The sequence below is a fragment of the Crinia signifera genome, chromosome 7 (genome assembly GCF_055691185.1).
Source record: "Crinia signifera chromosome 7, ASM5569118v1, whole genome shotgun sequence".
NCBI lineage: Eukaryota > Metazoa > Chordata > Amphibia > Anura > Myobatrachidae > Crinia > Crinia signifera.
The window spans coordinates 157848385-157869427 of NC_139223.1; the positions used below are offsets into that span (position 1 = coordinate 157848385).

Consider the following 21043-nt stretch of genomic DNA (forward strand, 5'->3'; position numbering starts at 1 on the left):
TGGTGGTTTATCACTCTCCATTTGATCACTTTTGAAACTTAGTGCATCTGGCCCAGTGTGTGTTTCTGTTTTTACGTTGTTAATGGATATAAAACAAGGAGTGAGTTGGCTGCTGAAAGCAGTGACAGCACCACAGTGATACACAAAAGAAAAAAAACATTGGAAAATTGAGAAATACATCGGTTGAGAAATGTAGCGATGTTGAGAAAACATTGGATCCTCAACATTGCAGGGTTAAACATCGAACATTGGAACCAAAAATTCAATGTTACCGATTAAACATCATATGAATACCCATCCCTTCTACCGGAGAGGAGACTGTGAAAGTTGGCTGGCACCCCTGACAGACAGACATACAGGAGCTGAGCGCGGTAAATATATGCGTTCGTTGTAGTAAATGGGCCCAATCATCTCTCTGGCTGATTGTATGAATCATGTGATAGTACATAGCGCTAATTACCACAAGATAGCGCATCGCACTTCCCCTTACACTGCAATCAACGTGTAAGGGGCAGACTGGCTGACTGGTAAAGTGGGGATGACTTCTCTGTGCGAGTTACCGCAATACTAGCGCAAATCAGCGCATATCGCTCATCGTACGGCCGCAGGAACTTGTGCATCAATTCCTCCTCCCGCCTATGTACTATCAGCACTCCCGCAGCCAGCTTCTCTCTCCGGACATCTTTGCTTTCACTTTGTTATTAGAGGAAGTGACCTGGGTGCAGCCTACAGAGACCAAGCGCTGTGCTCGGGAGGCTGCCATGTTCTTCCTGTCACACACCGCCGCCGCCGCCGCCGCTTAGTAACTTACATGCTCGCTGTCCGGGGAAAGTGACGCTGTCAGCAGAACTTGGTATGACTTTTCCCTGTATTCTGAATTTCAGTATATATTCCCAAATAAAGATATATATAGTATTGATGTACTTTCTTAAAGGGGAATTGAAACTAAAGCTGTAAATATTATTCACCTGCTCAAGCTGTGTATTGCTATGGCTGACTGAGGATGTTTGGGGTAATGGGGACACTTTGAGGATGACTGGGGACGTTTGGGGTGATGGGGACACTTTGAGGATGACTGAGGATGTTTGGGGTGATGGGGACACTTTGTTACATGCATGGTCCATCTCACATTCATTAATTTTCCTCCAAAAAAGGTTGTCACCAAAAAAGGTTAACATGCACGAGGGCAACATTGACCAAAGGACGACACATGAAAAATATCGTCCATGTGGACTACGATTAGGAACGGTGAAGTATGGTGCACAAAGCGCTACAATTAGTGGGAGCCATATGGACACATATAAACATAAACACAAAAACACGGAAAATGTATTGAGACTTTGTGCATGTTGACATTGTGGTGTTGACCTAGACACAGTAGACCTGTCAATCCTACACCCCCCTCCCCCAGCTTCTACCCATTCCCACAGTGCCCGCCCTTTGTATGATTGTTACCTGATTTGCATATCATGCTAATGTTGCTTCTATTGTGTTTGTCTAATTCTCTTGTTTCCTTCCAGCACTGCAGAACTCGGAGTAGGATTTCAGTGGCCCATTCATTTCAATTGGTTTTCGGTACTTATGTATTATCTGGGCTCCCCATTTTTTCATTGCATGCCACTACTTTTTTTTTTAATTGCGTTTTTATTTAATTTTTCCGGACATACAAAAAATACAAAACAATCACAAAGAAACATCACAGCAAAAAATTAATATCACAAGACTTTTTACACGATCCACTCTATTAGGATTAGCTTCCCCATACTGGCCGACTCGCCCTATACCGACCCATAATGTTGACACCAACCCCGCTCCCTGTCCCTCGTCCTTTCCCGGAAGGGATATCGTCCCCTCCTCACAGCACCCTCTCCTCTTGTTACGCCCGGCCCTTTCCTCCTCCCATTCCCCTTTCTAGACTTGCAGCCACCTATTCCCGAACTCCACCGCTCTCCTCGACCCCCGCGTGACCCGGTTCCATAGTTCCCCAGGTCGTCCCTGCCACCAATTTCAGACTTTATACCCTGTAGTCGCCCATCTTCAAAGTTCCCCGCATGTTGGAAGTCAGACTTCCATAGCTCCATGGTCAGAGCACGCGCATGGGGGAAAGGAAGAAGAGGAGAGGGAAAAAAAAAAAAAAACCCACCAAAACAACCCCGCCTATACTAGTGTTGATCTCACACCGCCACAAAAATTATATTAACCTATTTTGTATTCCCATGTGACCGTGAGACCTTTATCTCGCTCAGAACGCATTCTATTAAGACCTTCTGAGCTCACTATGTGAAGAGTGACTCATATACGACCATACTTGTTTCCACTCCCTCTGGTATGGAATAACGTGCAACTCTAATCTCGGTGCCCTCCTCCCCCCCCCCCCCCCCCGTCAATTAGGCTCCAAAATAGGAGCACCCCCACCATCCTTAATTCCCTACTGCCTCTGCGTATATATATCTGCCATCATATCTATGGCTCTAAGCAGTGCCAACATAAGTGTCCTTAACCCTTATTTACCCCCTACTCCTACAAACTATCTTGCCCTACAGTGTTCTTTATTCTATCTAGCGTGTCGCTTGTAGTCCCATATCCTACTATCCCTTAAAAAAAAAAAAAAAAACAACCCTCCCTAATTTTCCCCCTGCTTATCGATTTGCCCCCTCACAGTTAGAGACCCTAAAGTAGCCTGAGTTATTCCAGGGGCCCCATATTCCCTGATACTTTACATAGGATCCTCTGGATGCAAATACATATTTTTCATGTTTGCTAGTCTGGTTAACCATGTTAACCCATTCTCCATGATTCGGAGCCATAGGGGACATCCACCTTCGAGCTATTAACACCTTGGCTATGGCCGCGATGCTTCTTGCCAACTGCCTCAACTCCCCATTTATAGCTGCTTCCTTCCAAATACCTAAAAGCAAATTTATTTTAGTTAAAGCAGCTCTCGGGACCCCAATCTGAGCTAGGGTTTCCCTTACCTCCCCCCAGAACCTACTAATATCCCTACAGCTCCAGAGTAAATGATCAAATGTAGCCGGCCCTTCCCCACATCTAGGGCATCCATCGGATGCTGACCCTGAGAATTTTTTCACTTTGACCGGAGTGATATAGATCCTATGGAGGATATTAAATTGAACCTGTTGTGTTCGCATTAAATTAGTCGATCGACGAGGACTTGCCAGAGCCGATCTCCACCCATTTTCGTCCAGCTGAGGGATATCCTCGTGCCATTTGGCCCTCAAGGCCCCCAGCTCCTCGGTTTGAGAGAAAGAGTGAAGATACTGATACATTTTAGACATACGCTTCCCTTTTTCAAGTTGTTTTATAAAGATTTTACATGGGGCCTCCTCCACCTCCCAAGTTTCTACCTTGTCCCCTAGGGTCAAGGCACTTCTCACTTGCAGGTATCTAAAAAATACTTCTTTAGGCAAACTAAATTCTACTTGCAACTGGGAGAAGGATTTCACCCTCCCGTCTTGGCACCATTGTCCCAGATTCGTGATACCGTACCCCTGCCACACTTTCCCAGCCACATGCCACTACTTAAGGCATGCAATTTTTCATTGTAAAGACCTGATTTTTAATTGTATAGTCACCCATGGGTGATCTCATACCCCCACTATCCAACTATGCATGGAGTTGATTTTATATAGTGTGGCGAGGGGACGTGGATTACTTTACATATGTTCTGCGTCCCCTCGCGGGGTTCGCTGCAATCGCCACGCTTTGGGCTCGCTGCGCTCGCCACACTATATAAAATCAACTCCATGCATAGTTGGATAGTGGGGGTATGAAATCACCCATGAAAAATCGCATTGCATTGCGTTGTATGCCACTATATTGCATGCAATGCGATGCAATGAAAAAATTGGGCGCCCAGATAATACATAAGTACCTGGTTTTCTGCTTGTAGCTCAACAGGGAACTTCCACTGAAATAAATAGGTTATGAAATTGATGGAAAATCTTTGTGAATGCGTTTAGCCAGTAAGAGCCATGAGTATGCTGCATATGAAGAGCGTGCGTCAGCATAGCTTTTATATGTATTAACAAGTTGTCTAGCAGTAGGATACTGAGATACAGCGATTTGTTTTATTTTGCTGGCAGAGATACTGTTTCCATATAACACTTTTGACCATCTCATTTTCCATCTGTTTTAGGAAGGCCGCACACATTATCACTGAGATGGATTTTATCACACTGCTTTATAATATTGACTCCAACCTTACCCAAGAGGATTTAGAGAGCTTTAAATTCCTTTGTGTTGGTTTACTTCCAAGCAAGACACTGGTATCAATAAAGTCACATCTAGAGTTCTTTGAAAAACTTCAAAAATCCAATCTTATTAACGAAAAAAAATATTTTCTACTGGCTGAATTACTTTATATTATAGGACAACATAGTCTCCTCAAACTGCTCAACTACACCCAGCATCGTGTACGGGAAGTCTTAGAAGAGAAAGGATCGATATCTTTATATAGGTAAGTTATTCATGTTCTCATTTACTATGATGGTCACACAGATTCAGATAAAACAAATGCAGATGTTTCAAGGAATATTTAACACGGTACAACCTTTAATCATGCAAAATGCATTGAGACCTTTCCGTTACAATGGGCCTTATTCTAGTTCACTCTTTCTGACAAAATCCTTCTTAGATGGACAAAACCATGTGCACTGCAGGGGGGCAGATGTAAAATGTGCAGAGAGAGTTACATTTGGATGTGTCATTTTGTTTCTGTGCAGGGAAAATACTGGCTGCTTTATTTTTACACTGCAATATAGATCTCACTTTAAAGTAAAACCCCACCCAAATCTAATTCTCTCTGCACATGTTACATCTGCCCCCCTGCAGTGCACATGGTTTTGTCCATCTAAGAAGGAATTAGTCAGAAAGAGTGAACTAGAATAACCCCCAATATGTGGTGCTCCCAAAGCGCATTAATAAAAGTGCACTATATTGGACAGCATGCGGCCAGGATTATACTGTGCGGGAGAGATGAATGAATGCAACACTATATTAGCCCGTATACGGCCAGAAATATACTGAGCAGGAGAGATGAATGAATGCAGCACAATATCGGGCATCGCACGGCCAGAATTATACTGTGCGGGAGAGATGAATGAATGCAGCACAATATCGGGCAGCGTACAGCCAGAATTATACTGTGTGGGAGAGATGAATGAATGTAGCACAATATCGGGCATCGTACAGCCAGAATTATACTGTGCTGGAGAGATGAATGAATGCAGCACAATATCAGGCAGCATACGGCCAGAATTATACTGAGCGGGAGAGATGAATGTAGCACAATATCAGGCAGCATGCAGGCAGAATTGTACTGTGCAGGAGAGATGAATGTAGCACAATATCGGGCAGCGTACGGCCATAATTATACTGTGCTGGAGAGTTGAATGAATGCATCACAATATCGGGCAGCGTACGGGCAGAATTATACTGTGCGGGAGAGATGAATGTAGCACAATATCGGGCAGCGTACGGGCAGAATTGTACTGTGCGGGAGAGATGAATGTAGCACAGTATCGGGCAGCGTACGGGCAGAATTATACTGTGCGGTAGAGATGAATGTAGCACAATATCGGGCAGCGTAGGGGCAGAATTATACTGTGCGGGAGAGATGAATGTAGCACAATATCGGGCAGCGTACGGGCAGAATTATACTGTGCGGGAGAGATGAATGTAGCATAATATCGGGCAGCGTACGGGCAGAATTGTACTGTGCGGGAGAGATGAATGCAGCACAATATCGGGCAGCGTACGGCCAGAATTATACTGTGCGGGAGAGATGAATAAATGTAGCACAATATCAGGCAGCGTATGGGCAGAATTATACTGTGCGGGAGAGATGAATGAATGCAGCACAATATCGGGCAGCGTACGGGCAGAATTATACTGTGCGGGAGAGATGAATGTAGCACAATATCGGGCAGCGTACGGGCAGAATTATACTGTGCGGGAGAGATGAATGTAGCACAATATCGGGCAGCGTACGGGCAGAATTATACTGTGCGAGAGAGATGAATGAATGTAGCACAATATCAGGCAGCGTACGGGCAGAATTATACTGTGCTGGAGAGTTGAATGAATGCAGCACAATATCGGGCAGTATGCGGGCAGAATTATACTGTGCGGGAGAGATGAATGAATGTAGCACAATAACACAAAAATCCGGGGTTGGACCGTCACAAGCGCTGGGTGCAAGTACAAACCCTAATCTCCTAGTGTGGATGGCACAGGAGATCAGTGTTGAAATCCGATCCTCACTTGAAATTGGGTCTGACCGATGTGAGTGATAGCCTCCCTGGGCGCATGCAGCAGACAGATACTTACTTTAAAGTTCTGTCTCGCGTTCACATAGCGGGTTCTTTATCAGGGAAATGACCAGCACACATTCGTCTGTATGTCAAACTAGAGCGACACTTACTTTTAAATTCTGTCTCGCGTGCGTGTAGCAGGTTCTTTAAAAGACCAGGTTTTCACGGCTCAAGCAGGGGTAACAGACTTTATTCCACAAAGTTAAAATCACAGGAAGGTAGCGGGACACTTTGTGGAATAAAGTCTGTCACCCCTGCTTGAGCCGTGAAAACCTGGTCTTTTAAAGAACCTGCTACACGCACGCGAGACAGAATTTAAAAGTAAGTGTCGCTCTAGTTTGACATACAGACGAATGTGTGCTGGTCATTTCCCTGATAAAGAACCCGCTATGTGAACGCGAGACAGAACTTTAAAGTAAGTGTCTGTCTGCTGCATGCGCCCAGGGAGGCTATCACTCACATCGGTCAGACCCAATTTCAAGTGAGGATCTGATTTCAACACTGATCTCCTGTGCCATCCACACTAGGAGATTAGTGTTTGTACTTGCACCCAGCGCTTGTGACGGTCCAACCCCGGATTTTTGTGTTACTGTATTGGGAGATAGATGGTCTCCAGGACCCATTGAGCTGCTTATCATTCATTTGACTCTGTGCGTTTCTCACGCCAGGTTACATACCCTTTCTGTTTGCTAGAATGTAGCACAATATCAGGCAGCATACGGCCAGAATTATACTGTGCGGGAGAGATGAATGAATGTAGCACAATATCAGGCAGCGTACGGGCAGAATTATACTGTGCGGGAGAGATGAATGAATGAAGCACAATATCAGGCAGCGTACGGGCAGAATTATACTGTGCTGGAGAGATGAATGAATGCAGCACAATATCAGGCAGCATACGGCCAGAATTATACTGTGCGGGAGAGATGAATGAATGTAGCACAATATCAGGCAGCGTACGGGCAGAATTATACTGTGCGGGAGAGATGAATGAATGCAGCACAATATCAGGCAGCATACGGGCAGAATTATACTGTGCTGGAGAGATGAATGAATGCAGCACAATATCAGGCAGCATACGGGCAGAATTATACTGTGCGGGAGAGATGAATGAATGAAGCACAATATCAGGCAGCGTACGGGCAGAATTATACTGTGCTGGAGAGATGAATGAATGAAGCACAATATCAGGCAGCGTACGGGCAGAATTATACTGTGCTGGAGAGATGAATGAATGCAGCACAATATCGGGCAGCGTACGGCCAGAATTATACTGTGTGGGAGAGATGAATGAATGTAGCACAATATCGGGCATCGTACAGCCAGAATTATACTGTGCTGGAGAGATGAATGAATGCAGCACAATATCAGGCAGCATACGGCCAGAATTATACTGAGCGGGAGAGATGAATGTAGCACAATATCATGCAGCGTACGGGCAGAATTATACTGTGCTGGAGAGATGAATGAATGTAGCACAATATCGGTCATCATACGGGCAGAATTATACTGTGCGGGAGAGATGAATGAATGCAGCACAATATCGGGCAGCGTACGGGCAGATTTATACTGTGCTGGAGAGTTGAATGAATGCAGCACAATATCGGGCAGCGTACGGGCAGAATTATACTGTGCGGGAGAGATGAATGTAGCACAATATCGGGCAGCGTACGGGCAGAATTATACTGTGCGGGAGAGATGAATGTAGCACAATATCGGGCAGCGTACGGGCAGAATTATACTGTGCGAGAGAGATGAATGAATGTAGCACAATATCAGGCAGCGTACGGGCAGAATTATACTGTGCTGGAGAGTTGAATGAATGCAGCACAATATCGGGCAGTATGCGGGCAGAATTATACTGTGCGGGAGAGATGAATGAATGTAGCACAATAACACAAAAATCCGGGGTTGGACCGTCACAAGCGCTGGGTGCAAGTACAAACCCTAATCTCCTAGTGTGGATGGCACAGGTGATCAGTGTTGAAATCCGATCCTCACTTGAAATTGGGTCTGACCGATGTGAGTGATAGCCTCCCTGGGCGCATGCAGCAGACAGATACTTACTTTAAAGTTCTGTCTCGCGTTCACATAGCGGGTTCTTTATCAGGGAAATGACCAGCACACATTCGTCTGTATGTCAAACTAGAGCGACACTTACTTTTAAATTCTGTCTCGCGTGCGTGTAGCAGGTTCTTTAAAAGACCAGGTTTTCACGGCTCAAGCAGGGGTAACAGACTTTATTCCACAAAGTTAAAATCACAGGAAGGTAGCGGGACACTTTGTGGAATAAAGTCTGTCACCCCTGCTTGAGCCGTGAAAACCTGGTCTTTTAAAGAACCTGCTACACGCACGCGAGACAGAATTTAAAAGTAAGTGTCGCTCTAGTTTGACATACAGACGAATGTGTGCTGGTCATTTCCCTGATAAAGAACCCGCTATGTGAACGCGAGACAGAACTTTAAAGTAAGTGTCTGTCTGCTGCATGCGCCCAGGGAGGCTATCACTCACATCGGTCAGACCCAATTTCAAGTGAGGATCTGATTTCAACACTGATCTCCTGTGCCATCCACACTAGGAGATTAGTGTTTGTACTTGCACCCAGCGCTTGTGACGGTCCAACCCCGGATTTTTGTGTTACTGTATTGGGAGATAGATGGTCTCCAGGACCCATTGAGCTGCTTATCATTCATTTGACTCTGTGCGTTTCTCACGCCAGGTTACATACCCTTTCTGTTTGCTAGAATCTAGCACAATATCAGGCAGCATACGGCCAGAATTATACTGTGCGGGAGAGATGAATGAATGTAGCACAATATCAGGCAGCGTACGGGCAGAATTATACTGTGCGGGAGAGATGAATGAATGAAGCACAATATCAGGCAGCGTACGGGCAGAATTATACTGTGCTGGAGAGATGAATGAATGCAGCACAATATCAGGCAGCATACGGCCAGAATTATACTGTGCGGGAGAGATGAATGAATGTAGCACAATATCAGGCAGCGTACGGGCAGAATTATACTGTGCGGGAGAGATGAATGAATGCAGCACAATATCAGGCAGCATACGGGCAGAATTATACTGTGCTGGAGAGATGAATGAATGCAGCACAATATCAGGCAGCATACGGGCAGAATTATACTGTGCGGGAGAGATGAATGAATGAAGCACAATATCAGGCAGCGTACGGGCAGAATTATACTGTGCTGGAGAGATGAATGAATGAAGCACAATATCAGGCAGCGTACGGGCAGAATTATACTGTGCTGGAGAGATGAATGAATGCAGCACAATATCAGGCAGCATACGGGCAGAATTATACTGTGCGGGAGAGATGAATGAATGAAGCACAATATCAGGCAGCGTACAAGCAGAATTATACTGTGCGGGAGAGATGAATGAATGTAGCACAATATCAGGCAGCGTACGGGCAGAATTATACTGTGCTGGAGAGATGAATGAATGCAGCACAATATCAGGCAGCCTACGGGCAGAATTATACTGTGCGGGAGAGATGAATGAATGAAGCACAATATCAGGCAGCGTACGGGCAGAATTATACTGTGCTGGAGAGATGAATGAATGCAGCACAATATCAGGCAGCGTACGGGCAGAATTATACTGTGCGGGAGAGATGAATGAATGTAGCACAATATCAGGCAGCGTACGGGCAGAATTATACTGTGCTGGAGAGATGAATGAATGAAGCACAATATCAGGCAGCGTACGGGCAGAATTATACTGTGCTGGAGAGATGAATGAATGCAGCACAATATCAGGCAGCCTACGGGCAGAATTATACTGTGCGGGAGAGATGAATGAATGAAGCACAATATCAGGCAGCGTACGGGCAGAATTATACTGTGCTGGAGAGATGAATGAATGAAGCACAATATCAGGCAGCGTACGGGCAGAATTATACTGTGCTGGAGAGATGAATGAATGCAGCACAATATCAGGCAGCATACGGGCAGAATTATACTGTGCTGGAGAGATGAACGTATTTACTTGACTTTAGGTCGACAGTCAAAAGGTTAACATGTGGTTTTTTACTGTTTTTTGAGCCGACATGTGCCGACAGGCGGTATTTCATGCCCTACCAACCACTAGGGTGTGGCAGGAGAATAAAATATTGTGCCGAGCGCAGCGAGGGACGTGCTGCTACGTTTTAGTGTTTGTTAGAAATGTCGACATTCGGGGGGGAAAAAAACATGATTACTTCTTCACTGTCGAACTTATGACCCTGTCAACCTTACCCATGTCGACCTAATGACCCTGTTGACCTTTCTGCATGTCGACCTAATGACTGTCGACCAACATGTTGGTGACCTAAAGATCCATACCCTTTGGTCTGCGATACACTCAGGTTTAAATAAATTATTATTTAAATTATTCCTCTCTCTCTCTCGCTTCAAAAGAGATAAAATGGAGAGTGATAAACAACCAGCCAATCCGCTCCTGCCTGACATTGTTCAAACAAAGTCTGTGACATGGAAGGTAGCAGCTGATTGGCTGGCTGTTTATCACTCTCCATTTGATCACTTTTGAAGCTCAGTGCACCTGGCCCCATATATGTATAATCAGCTTTAAATTTGCATTTTAATAATCGCTGTGAATTTATTAAGTATGTATCAGAAACAAATATGGGAGTATTCAACAAATATGGGAGTATGAGGCAGTGCGGATGGTGTAATGGTTACATTACTGCCTCACAGCGCTGAGGTCATGGGTTCTATCCCCACCATGTGTTATATATACGGGGCAGTACGGATGGTGTAATGGTTAGTATTACTGCCTCACAGCGCTGAGGTCATGGGTTCTATCCCCATGTGTTATATATATGGGGCAGTACGGACGGTGTAATGGTTAGCATTACTGCCTCACAGCGCTGAGGTCATGGGTTCTATCCCCACCATGTGTTATATATACGGGGCAGTACAGATGGTGTAATGTTACATTACTGCCTCACTGCACTGAGGTCATGGGTTCTATCCCCACCATGTGTTATATATACGGGGCAGTACGGATGGTGTAATGATTACATTACTGCCTCACAGCACTGAGGTCATGGGTTCTATACCCACCATGTGTTATATATACGGGGCAGTACGGATGGTGTAATGGTTACTGCCTCACAGCACTGAGGTCATGGGTTCTATCCCCACCATGTGTTATATATACGGGGCAGTACGGACGGTGTAATGGTTACATTACTGCCTCACAGTGCTGAGGTCATGGGTTCTATCCCCACCATGTGTTCTATATACGGGGCAGTACGGATGGTGTAATGGTTAGCATTACTGCCTCACAGCACTGAGGTTATGGGTTCTATTCCCACCATGTGTTATATAAAAGGGGCAGTACGGACGGTGTAATGGTTAGCATTACTGCCTCACAGCACTGAGGTTATGGGTTCTATTCCCACCATGTGTTATATATAAGGGGCAGTACGGACGGTGTAATGGTTAGCATTACTGCCTCACAGCGCTGAGGTCATGGGTTCTATCCCCACCATGTGTTATATATACAGGGCAGTACGGATGGTGTAATGGTTAGCATTACTGCCTCACAGCGCTGAGGTCATGGGTTCTATTCCCACCACGTGTTATATATACAGGGCAGTACGGATGGTGTAATGGTTAGCATTACTGCCTCACAGCACTGAGGTCATGGGTTCTATCCCCACCATGTGTTATATATACGGGGTAGTACGGGTGGTGTAATGGTTATAGCATTGCTGCCTCACAGCGCTGAGGTCATGGGTTCTATCCCCACCATGTGTTATGTATACGGGGCAGTACGGATGGTGTAATGGTTACATTACTGCCTCACAGTGCTGAGGTCATGGGTTCTATCCCCACCATGTGTTATATATACAGGGCAGTACGGATGGTGTAATGGTTAGCATTACTGCCTCACAGCGCTGAGATCATAGGTTCTATTCCCACCATGACCCTAGCTGTGCGGCGTTTGTATAATCTCCCCGTACTTGCGTGGGTTTCCTCCGGGTACTCCGGTTTCCTCACACAATCCAATAATATACTGGTAGGTTAATTGGCTCCCAACAAAAACTAACCCTAGAATGTCTGTGTGCATGTATATGTGTGGTAGGAATTATAGATTGTAAACTCCACTGGGGCAGGGACTGATGTGATTGTTCATCTATACTCTGTAAAACGCTGCGGAATCTGTGTGCGCTATATAAGAAATTGTTAATAAATAATAAATTCAACGTTTCCGTCCTGAGTGTACGGAAACGTTGAATACTCCCATATTTGTTTCTGATACATACTTAATAAATTCACAGCGATTTTTAAAATGCAAACGTAAAGCTTTCTATATAATCTATCTATATATCAAGGACACTTTGTGGTATAGCAGGGGTAGGGAACCTCAGGCCCGGGGGCCATATGCGGCCCCTGTAGCTGGTCTGAGTGGCCCTCCCACCCGCCTGGCGGCTATGCCAGGAGTAAAGTACAGGGAAATTCTCGCGAGAGGTCGGTAGTTCTTGCGAGATTCCTCTTAATCAACAGCAGCCAGAGACTGTCAGTCCTATTCAGTGGCAGCCGCCAGTGCACGGGACAGCTGCAGCAGGACAATTTGTCAGAGAAATATTTACATATGGCCCCCAAAGGATTTTTTTCCCCATACAAATGGCCCTTGGCACGAAAAAGGTTCCCCACCCCTGTGGTATAGACAGGATGTTTTTCTAGGGACCGCCCACCTAATATATAACCTCACTCTTTCCCTTCCTCTTTGTCTTTTTCTCCTGTCTCTTAACTAGTTTGGATAGGTAGGGAGTGTTATTTTTCTTTCCAACTAGGGCTTACCTCTATCTCAGCATGGAGCTGAAATGGGTGGCTCGCCGGGGGGTGGGGAAAGAGTATCCGGGAGTGTGGCCCATATAGAATACGGTTTGTGTATTCTAGGACTTGGTACTTTTTAGGGAGTGTGGCCTTTATAGAGTCTTGCCCGTCTGTTTATTCGGCTGTAGCTGCCAAAAAACTGCTGTCACGACCACCATGGCAGTTACCTTCGCTCCCAGTCCTGTTCCTGACCTACAGTGCCCTGGCGCTATGCCCTCCACCTTGGCGCTCACCTCCGCTCCTGGTACCGGTCCTGACCTGCAGTGCTCTGCCACTCTGTCACCCACCATGGCGTCTGTTCCTTCTCTGGGTATCCGTTCTGGTGCACAGTGTCCTGGCGTTCTGGCTCCAGGCGGAGTGAGGCGGGATCCGCCATGATGGGTTTACTGGGGGAAGATCATGTCAAACAAATCTTCTTGACTTTTTGACTGGGTGTCTAAAGTAATAGATCAAGGTGGGGCTGTAGATGTAGCTTATCTAGACTTTAGTAAAGCTTTTGACACTGTCCCACATCAGAGGTGGTAGACGCAAATACAGTAGTACAACTTAAACATGCTTGGGATAGGCATATTGACATCCTTACAAAAAAATAAGGATCAAATATGGTTTGAGGTAACACGTTTAAAAAAGGGGCAGACTAGATGGGCCAAGTGGTTCTTATCTGCCGTCAAATTCTATGTTTCTATGGTGTCCGCATCCTCCTAGGCCTCAGGTTGGGAAGCGCCGGCTGCAGAGCCTGCGCGTAGTATTCCTCACCGGCTGAATTGTGTCGCCATCCAGGTGGCCATCTTGTTGGTTCCTAGAGCCTATACCTCGCAGCACTAGCCGTGATGTCATCCTCACGGCCAATCACTTCGCAGCTCAGCACATAAATACTGACAAGCCGGGCCAGACCTGCAGTCAGTACAATGTTGTCCTACAGATAGCAGCTCACTGCGCATCGTCTGGCAATTCCTGCAGCTACTCCCAGCTGCAGCCTGATTCTCCAAATACCACCACGGAAACTCCATTGCCGCCTATTGGGATTCATATGGACATTAAGGTTAACACCCCAAAGGTGTGATCCTCTTCCATCACATCCCGACGGTTACCATCCGTGGCCCAGTATCCCTGGTCCTCTGCAGCCACGACCTCATTCTGCAATATCTTCTTTCTCATTGGCTTCATCATTATCTTCAGTCATATCATCATTGTCTTCAATTTCTTCATCAATACCTTCAGCCATATCATTGTTGTCTTCAAGTCCTTCTGCATTGTCTTCTTCAGTCATATTATTATTGTATCATCACCATTATCATTGTGTACCAGACTCTTTCATTAAAAGGTTTAATTTTACTCATTGGCCTCATTCTGCTCTGTTGTCCATGCAACAGCCCTACATCAAAGCACCCAGCCTCCGCTACACTCCAGCTGGTGCTTCACCAGGTTCACGGAACATGCCAACTGCACTGTACCGCATTGAGGATTGCAGATGCCGAGAGTACCAAGCCACAATGGAGCCAAGGGCCATTCTGTATCTGCAGTTCACCAGGGGCTAAGAGCCAAATGTCTGCTACTGAATGGCCAGAGAGCCCTGCTGTGCAGCATGACCCCAGTACAGCAACAGCCAGGTTTTGGACCAACACAAGCGCTGAGTACAGGTACAATCACTGATCTCCTAGTGTGGATGTCACAGGCCATCAGTGTTGATATCAGATCCTCACTTGCACACAGTATGGGTCTGATGGGTGTGGGTGATCACCTCCCTGGACGCATGCAGCAGACAGACACTTACTTTAGAGTTCTAACTCGCGTTCACATAGCGTGTTCTTTATAGGGGAAGTGACCAGCAAACATTCATCTGTATATCAAGCTGGAGAGACACTTACTTTCTAATTCAGTCTCGCATGCACGTAACAGGTTCTTTAATGGACCAGATATTCACAGCTTGAGCAGGGATAACACTTTATTCCACACGGTAAAATCACAGGTAGGCGTGGGACAGAGGAAACACAAGGAGGCGTAGGTGATCCGGCGGGTTCGCGCTGCAGACGCAGCCGCTGAAGACGCTTCCCAGCGATCCTTAGTCCCTTCTGTATAAACACTGCTGGGGTGAGCAGGTGGGATGGCGTCAACGCGTTTCGGAACCGGAGTTCCTTTATCAAGATAAGCCATCGATGTTTCTCTGTTCCTTTTAACAGGTAACCACTCCGTCACGTGGTAATTCATCCGCCAATAGGAACCTAAATAGCCCGGCTTGCATTCAATACACTTATGATGTAACTTTCGCTACATATCAATACATAGAGCAGCCTGGGCAGTATTTAAAACAGTAATACATTCGGACACAGATATATAACAATATATATAAAAAAATATATAAAAATGTATGTATACATAATATATAAAAAATTTAATAAAACACTTTAAAAACAATTTTAATATAAAGAATGAGCTGTGCAAAAAATATGATCTAAAATGCTATTCCCTCTCCACAGTATAAAAGCCGGACATAGGGAAACAAGAAGAAAACAGCAGTAATTAGTAAGGGCATGATATATCTCGAAACAACATATTTTTAAAACACCATTTTTAAAAAAAAAAACATGTATATTCGAAATCCAGGTTTAAACCCCTGGGCGCCAGCGTTTTTAATTCAAAAATAGTTCTCATTTCGAGTCTGGCAAGATCGCTCTCTGCATTGCGGGTTCTCCAGTTTTTGTTACATAATTTTATACCACAAAATGATTTAAAAAATTTGATATTGCAGGCATGTTTTTCTTTAAAGTGCATAGATAAGCTGTGTAGTTCATAACCCTTTTTAATATTTCGGTTGTGTTCAGCAAGTCTCTCTTTCAGCATGCGGCTGGTGCGACCTACATACTGACAGCCGCATTGACACTCCAAAAGATATACCACATTATTAGAGCCGCAAGTAATGAAATCTTTAATATCATAAGACTTGTTGGTGGTATTAGATTTATAACTGGAGATCTCACTAGTGGTGTGGCATGATTTACACATAATGCATTGCCCGCACCGATAGAAGCCTTTAGAAGTTATTCTAGATGGTCTTCTGTCGACGGGGATAGCACTCTTGACCAGCAGGCTCTTTAAATTATCTGCTCTTCTATATACAAAACGAGGCTTGCTGCCCAGATGTTGTTTAAGAGCGGGATCTTTAATAAGAATTCCCCAGTGCTTGTTAATAATTCATTCTACCACACGATGTTGGGATGAGAATTTCGAGATGAAAAGTACTTCATTATTGCCCTGTATCGATGGTCTTTTATTTTGTAACATTTCTGTTCTATCCGTATTGTTACATCTTTCCAGGGCTTTATTGATGGCTATAGAATCATAGCCTTTCTCTCTGAAATTCTGTTCCATATGTTTGGCCTGAGATCTGAATACGTCAGCATCACTACAGTTTCTCCTTAATTGCTGAAACTGGCTGTTAGGGATGCTGCGTATCCAGTTGTGGTGGTGATTGCTGTCAAACCCTATGTACGAATTACAGTCCGTGAGTTTTATGAAGTTCTTTGTTTTAATATTTCCACCTTCTATATAGATCGTGAGGTCTAGAAAATTGACCTCAATAAGGCTAATAGTGAATGTCAGCTCAATATTGAGGTCATTGCTGTTAAGATGAGCACAAAATTCACCCAGTGACACATCATCTCCGCCCCAAATAAACAGGACATCGTCGATATAACGGGTCCAGAGTGCCAAGCTGGCCTCCCAGGGGTGCCCTGTCCATACACTTCGATCTTCCCAGTGTGCCAGGAACAGACTGGCATACCCCGGTGCCAGCTTGGCACCCATCGCCGTCCCTGCCACTTGCAGGTAGTAGTCCCCTGCGTACCAAAAAAAGTTATTATTAAGCACTAGGTTAATACCATCCAGAATGAAGTTCTTTTCTTTTTCCGCCACTCCACTATTATCAAGATGATATTGTATGGCTGCCAAGCCATCCTTATGCTGTATAATAGTATATAACGCCCTAACATCGGCTGTCACCAACCGATAGTTAGGTTCCCATGTGACTCCATCAATTTTGTTGATCACAGATATGGTATCTTTCGCATAAGATCTAGTAGTTTTAACCATAGGTTGTATTTTGTTATCAAGAAAACTGGATAGATTGGAAGTCACCGACCCTATGCTGGCTACTATCGGCCTCCCAGGGGGTTTGGTGGTCGATTTTGTGTACTTTAGGTAGTACATAAAGTACCGGGGTGGATGGATTATCTACAAATAGGAAACCTGCCTCCTTCTCCGTGATGACTTGTTCAGCGGTGTATAAATTAATGAACACTTCCATTTTTTTCTGCATGGTGATTGTTGGGTCACTGCGGAGTTTTTTATAGGTGTCCCTATCTGTTAGTTGGCGGATAATCTCCGAGTGATAATCATCTCTATTTAAGATGACTATCCCGCTGCCTTTGTCGGCGGGGTTTATCACAATTTGTTGGTTGTTTTTCAAGGCAGTTATTGCATCACGTTGTATTTAGTGAGATTGGGTACTTTAATGGACTTAAACGAAGTATGTTCTAAATCCTCTCTCACCAATTTCTCGAAAACATCGATATGTGAACCTTTTTTGTGGCGGGGAAAAAAGGTAGATTTTTTTCTAAACACTTTCACCCCTTCTGGTTGAGGCGATGGTGTTTCTATCGATGGTTGTTCATCAAAAAACTTTTTTAAGGTAAGTTTCCTAATAAAGCGTTGTAAATCGATAAACACATCAAACTCATTGGCCCTACTTGATGGGGAGAATTTTAAACCTTTTTCCAGCACACTCTGCTCCTCCGAGGTGAGAGTGTAATCACTAAGGTTAAATATTTTGGTTTTGGGGAGATTCGGGATTTCATTGGTTACGATCTCCTCCACTCCATCAGGGCATGAGATCTCTTTTTGTTTCAATTTATTCCTCTTCTTTTTAGACATCCCTAGTAACTTCCCTCCCCGTTTCCCCCTTTTATTGGGTAGTGTGTCTATCTGTACCGGTTTAGGGGTCGTCGTCTCTCTAAAAAACGTCTCTCCCTTTCATTATAGTTTGGTACCTCATTTTCTACTGGATTAATCGGGTATCTGTCTTCCCCTTTATTCCTCCTCCAGTTAGCCCTTGATGGATTATGGGGTTCTGCACGGTAGGTATTAGTATATGGTCGATGTTGGTTGTCTCTTCTATATGGAGTATAATGGGGGGGTTCCTTCTCGGCACTCTGCATATTTTGTTGTCTATAGACAAATCTATTATTACGGGCAGGAGTGCGTGGTGGATTTAATAGTGCTGGTCTATTTTTAGTTGGTTTTGGGGGATCATTATTTTTGTGAACTACCTCTATAGTGGTGGTTTTTGCTGTTTTCCATTTATATTCATTACCTGATTTATAATCATTTTGATCCCTCTGATATTTTTTGTAATTTTTACTCCTTAGTTCCTTTTCATTTTTTTCTATTTTAATGGCCATAGATTTTTCTAAGTTTTTAAAGTCCTCTGATTTTTCATATGGTTTGATCAATTTGTGTAAATTTTCTATGTCCTCCCCCAATTTTTTAAGGGATTTATTTTTTTCTTTAACCCCTTCATGACAGAGCCAGTTTGTGCCTTCATGACAGAGCCCTTTTTTTCAAATCTGACATGTCTCACTTAAGTGGGGATAACTTTTTTTTGCTTTTACTTATCCCAGTGATTTTGAGATTGTTTTCTCGTGACACATTGTACTTCAAGTTAGTGGTAAATTTTGGTCGATACAGTCTGTGTTTTTTTGTGAAAAATACCAAAATATCGTGAAAAAATGGAAAATTTAGCAATATGCAAAATGTCACATTTTCTGCTTGTGAGACAAATAATCATACCACTCAAAATAGTTAATAACTAACAAAGACCATATGTCTACTTTATGTTGCAATCATTATTTCAACCTCCTTTTCATTTTTTTGGACACTAGGAGGCTTCAGATATGACTAGCAAATTCTCAAATTTTCAAGAAAATTTTCAAACACTGATTTTTTTAGGGACCAGTTCAGTTCTGATGTGACTTTGAGGGACTTGTATGTGAGACACCCCCATAAATGATGCCATTTCAAAAACTGCACCCCTCACAGTATTCAAAACAGCATTTTGGAAGTTTGTTAACCCTTTAGGTGTTTCACAGGAATTAAAACAAAGTGTAGGTGAAATTTCAAAATTTCTTTTTTTTTGCAGAGTTTCAATTTTAATACATTTTTCTAACGAATACAGTAGATTTTACTAGAGAAATGTGACTAAAAATTGATTCCCCCAATTCTTTTGTTTTCAAAAATATCCTATATGTGGCCCTAGTGTGCACGTTGACCAAACCACAGGCTTCATAATAGAAGGAGCACCTACTTGATTTTGGAGCCTCCTTTTTATGAGATTTTTTTTTAGGCACCATGTAGGTTTCTAGGCACCATAAGTGCTAAAAGTTAGGAACCTCCCCCACAAGTCACCCCATTTTGCAATCTACACCCCTCAGGGAATTCATCTAGGGGTATAGTGTACATTTCAAACCCCCAGGGGTTTCACCAATTTTGGTACAACTGGGATGTGAAAATGGAAAATTACATTTATTTACACAAACATGCAGTTCTGGCTCAAAATTTTTCATTTTCACAAGGAATGAAGGAGACAAAGCACCCCAAAATCTGTGCCCCAATTTCTCCCGAGTACGGCAATGCCTCACATGTGACCAAAAAATACCAGTTGGGCGCATGGCAGGACTCAGAAGGGAAGGAGTGATTTTTGGATTTTGCAGCACAGATTTTGGTGGAATAAATGGTGGGTGCTATGTTGCACCAATACAGTGGAACCCCCCCACAAGTCACCCCATTTTGCAAAGTACACCCCTCAGGGAATTCATCTAGGGGTATAGTGTACATTTCAAACCCCCAGGGGTTTCACCAATTTTGATACAACTGGGCAGTGAAAATGAAAAATTACATTTTTTTACACAAAAATGCAGTTCTGGCTCAAAATTTTTCATTTTCACAAGGAATGAAGGAGACAAAGCACCCCAAAATCTGTGCCCCAATTTCTCCCGAGTACGGCAATGCCTCACATGTGACCAAAAAATACCAGTTGGGCGCATGGCAGGACTCAGAAGGGAAGGAGTGATTTTTGGATTTGGCAGCACAGATTTTGGTGGAATGAATGGTGGGTGCCATGTTGCATTAGCAAGACTCCCAAAGCACCAATACAGTGGAATCCCCCCACAAGTCACCCCATTTTGCAAAGTACACCCCTCAGGGAATTCATCTAGGGGTATAGTGTACATTTCAAACCCCCAGGGGTTTCACCAATTTTGATACAACTGGGCAGTGAAAATTAAAAATTACATTTTTTTACACAAAAATGCAGTTCTGGCTCAAAATTTTTCATTTTCACAAGGAATGAAGGAGACAAAGCACCCCAAAATCTGTGCCCCAATTTCTCCCGAGTACGGCAATGCCTCACATGTGACCAAAAAATACCAGTTGGGCGCATGGCAGGACTCAGAAGGGAAGGAGTGATTTTTGGATTTGGCAGCACAGATTTTGGTGGAATGAATGGTGGGTGCCATGTTGCATTAGCAAGACTCCCAAAGCACCAATACAGTGGAACCCCCCCACAAGTCACCCCATTTTGCAAAGTACACCCCTCAGGGAATTCATCTAGGGGTATAGTGTACATTTCAAACCCCCAGGGGTTTCACCAATTTTGATACAACTGGGCAGTGAAAATGAAAAATTACATTTTTTTACACAAAAATGCAGTTCTGGCTCAAAATTTTTCATTTTCACAAGGAATGAAGGAGACAAAGCACCCCAAAATCTGTGCCCCAATTTCTCCCGAGT

The 21043-nt window shown here is 44.1% G+C and overlaps 1 protein-coding gene across 5 annotated transcripts in view; it reads left to right on the plus strand.

Moving 5' to 3' along the window:
• Positions 1-235: 235 nt before the first annotated feature.
• LOC146020716 (caspase-8-like) overlaps positions 236-21043 on the plus strand; it is a 115958-nt gene continuing 95150 nt past the window's right edge. The window contains exons 1-2 of one of the 5 annotated variants that reach the window (XM_083154077.1): positions 236-371; positions 4157-4477. In XM_083154077.1, coding sequence (XP_083010203.1) covers positions 4182-4477 — 296 coding nt within the window. In that variant the 5' untranslated portion in view covers positions 236-371; positions 4157-4181. Of the gene's footprint in view, positions 372-428; positions 854-1167; positions 1254-4156; positions 4478-21043 lie in introns of those variants that run through there. The other 4 variants (XM_083154079.1, XM_083154078.1, XM_083154076.1 and 1 more) reach the window with 4 other exon arrangements.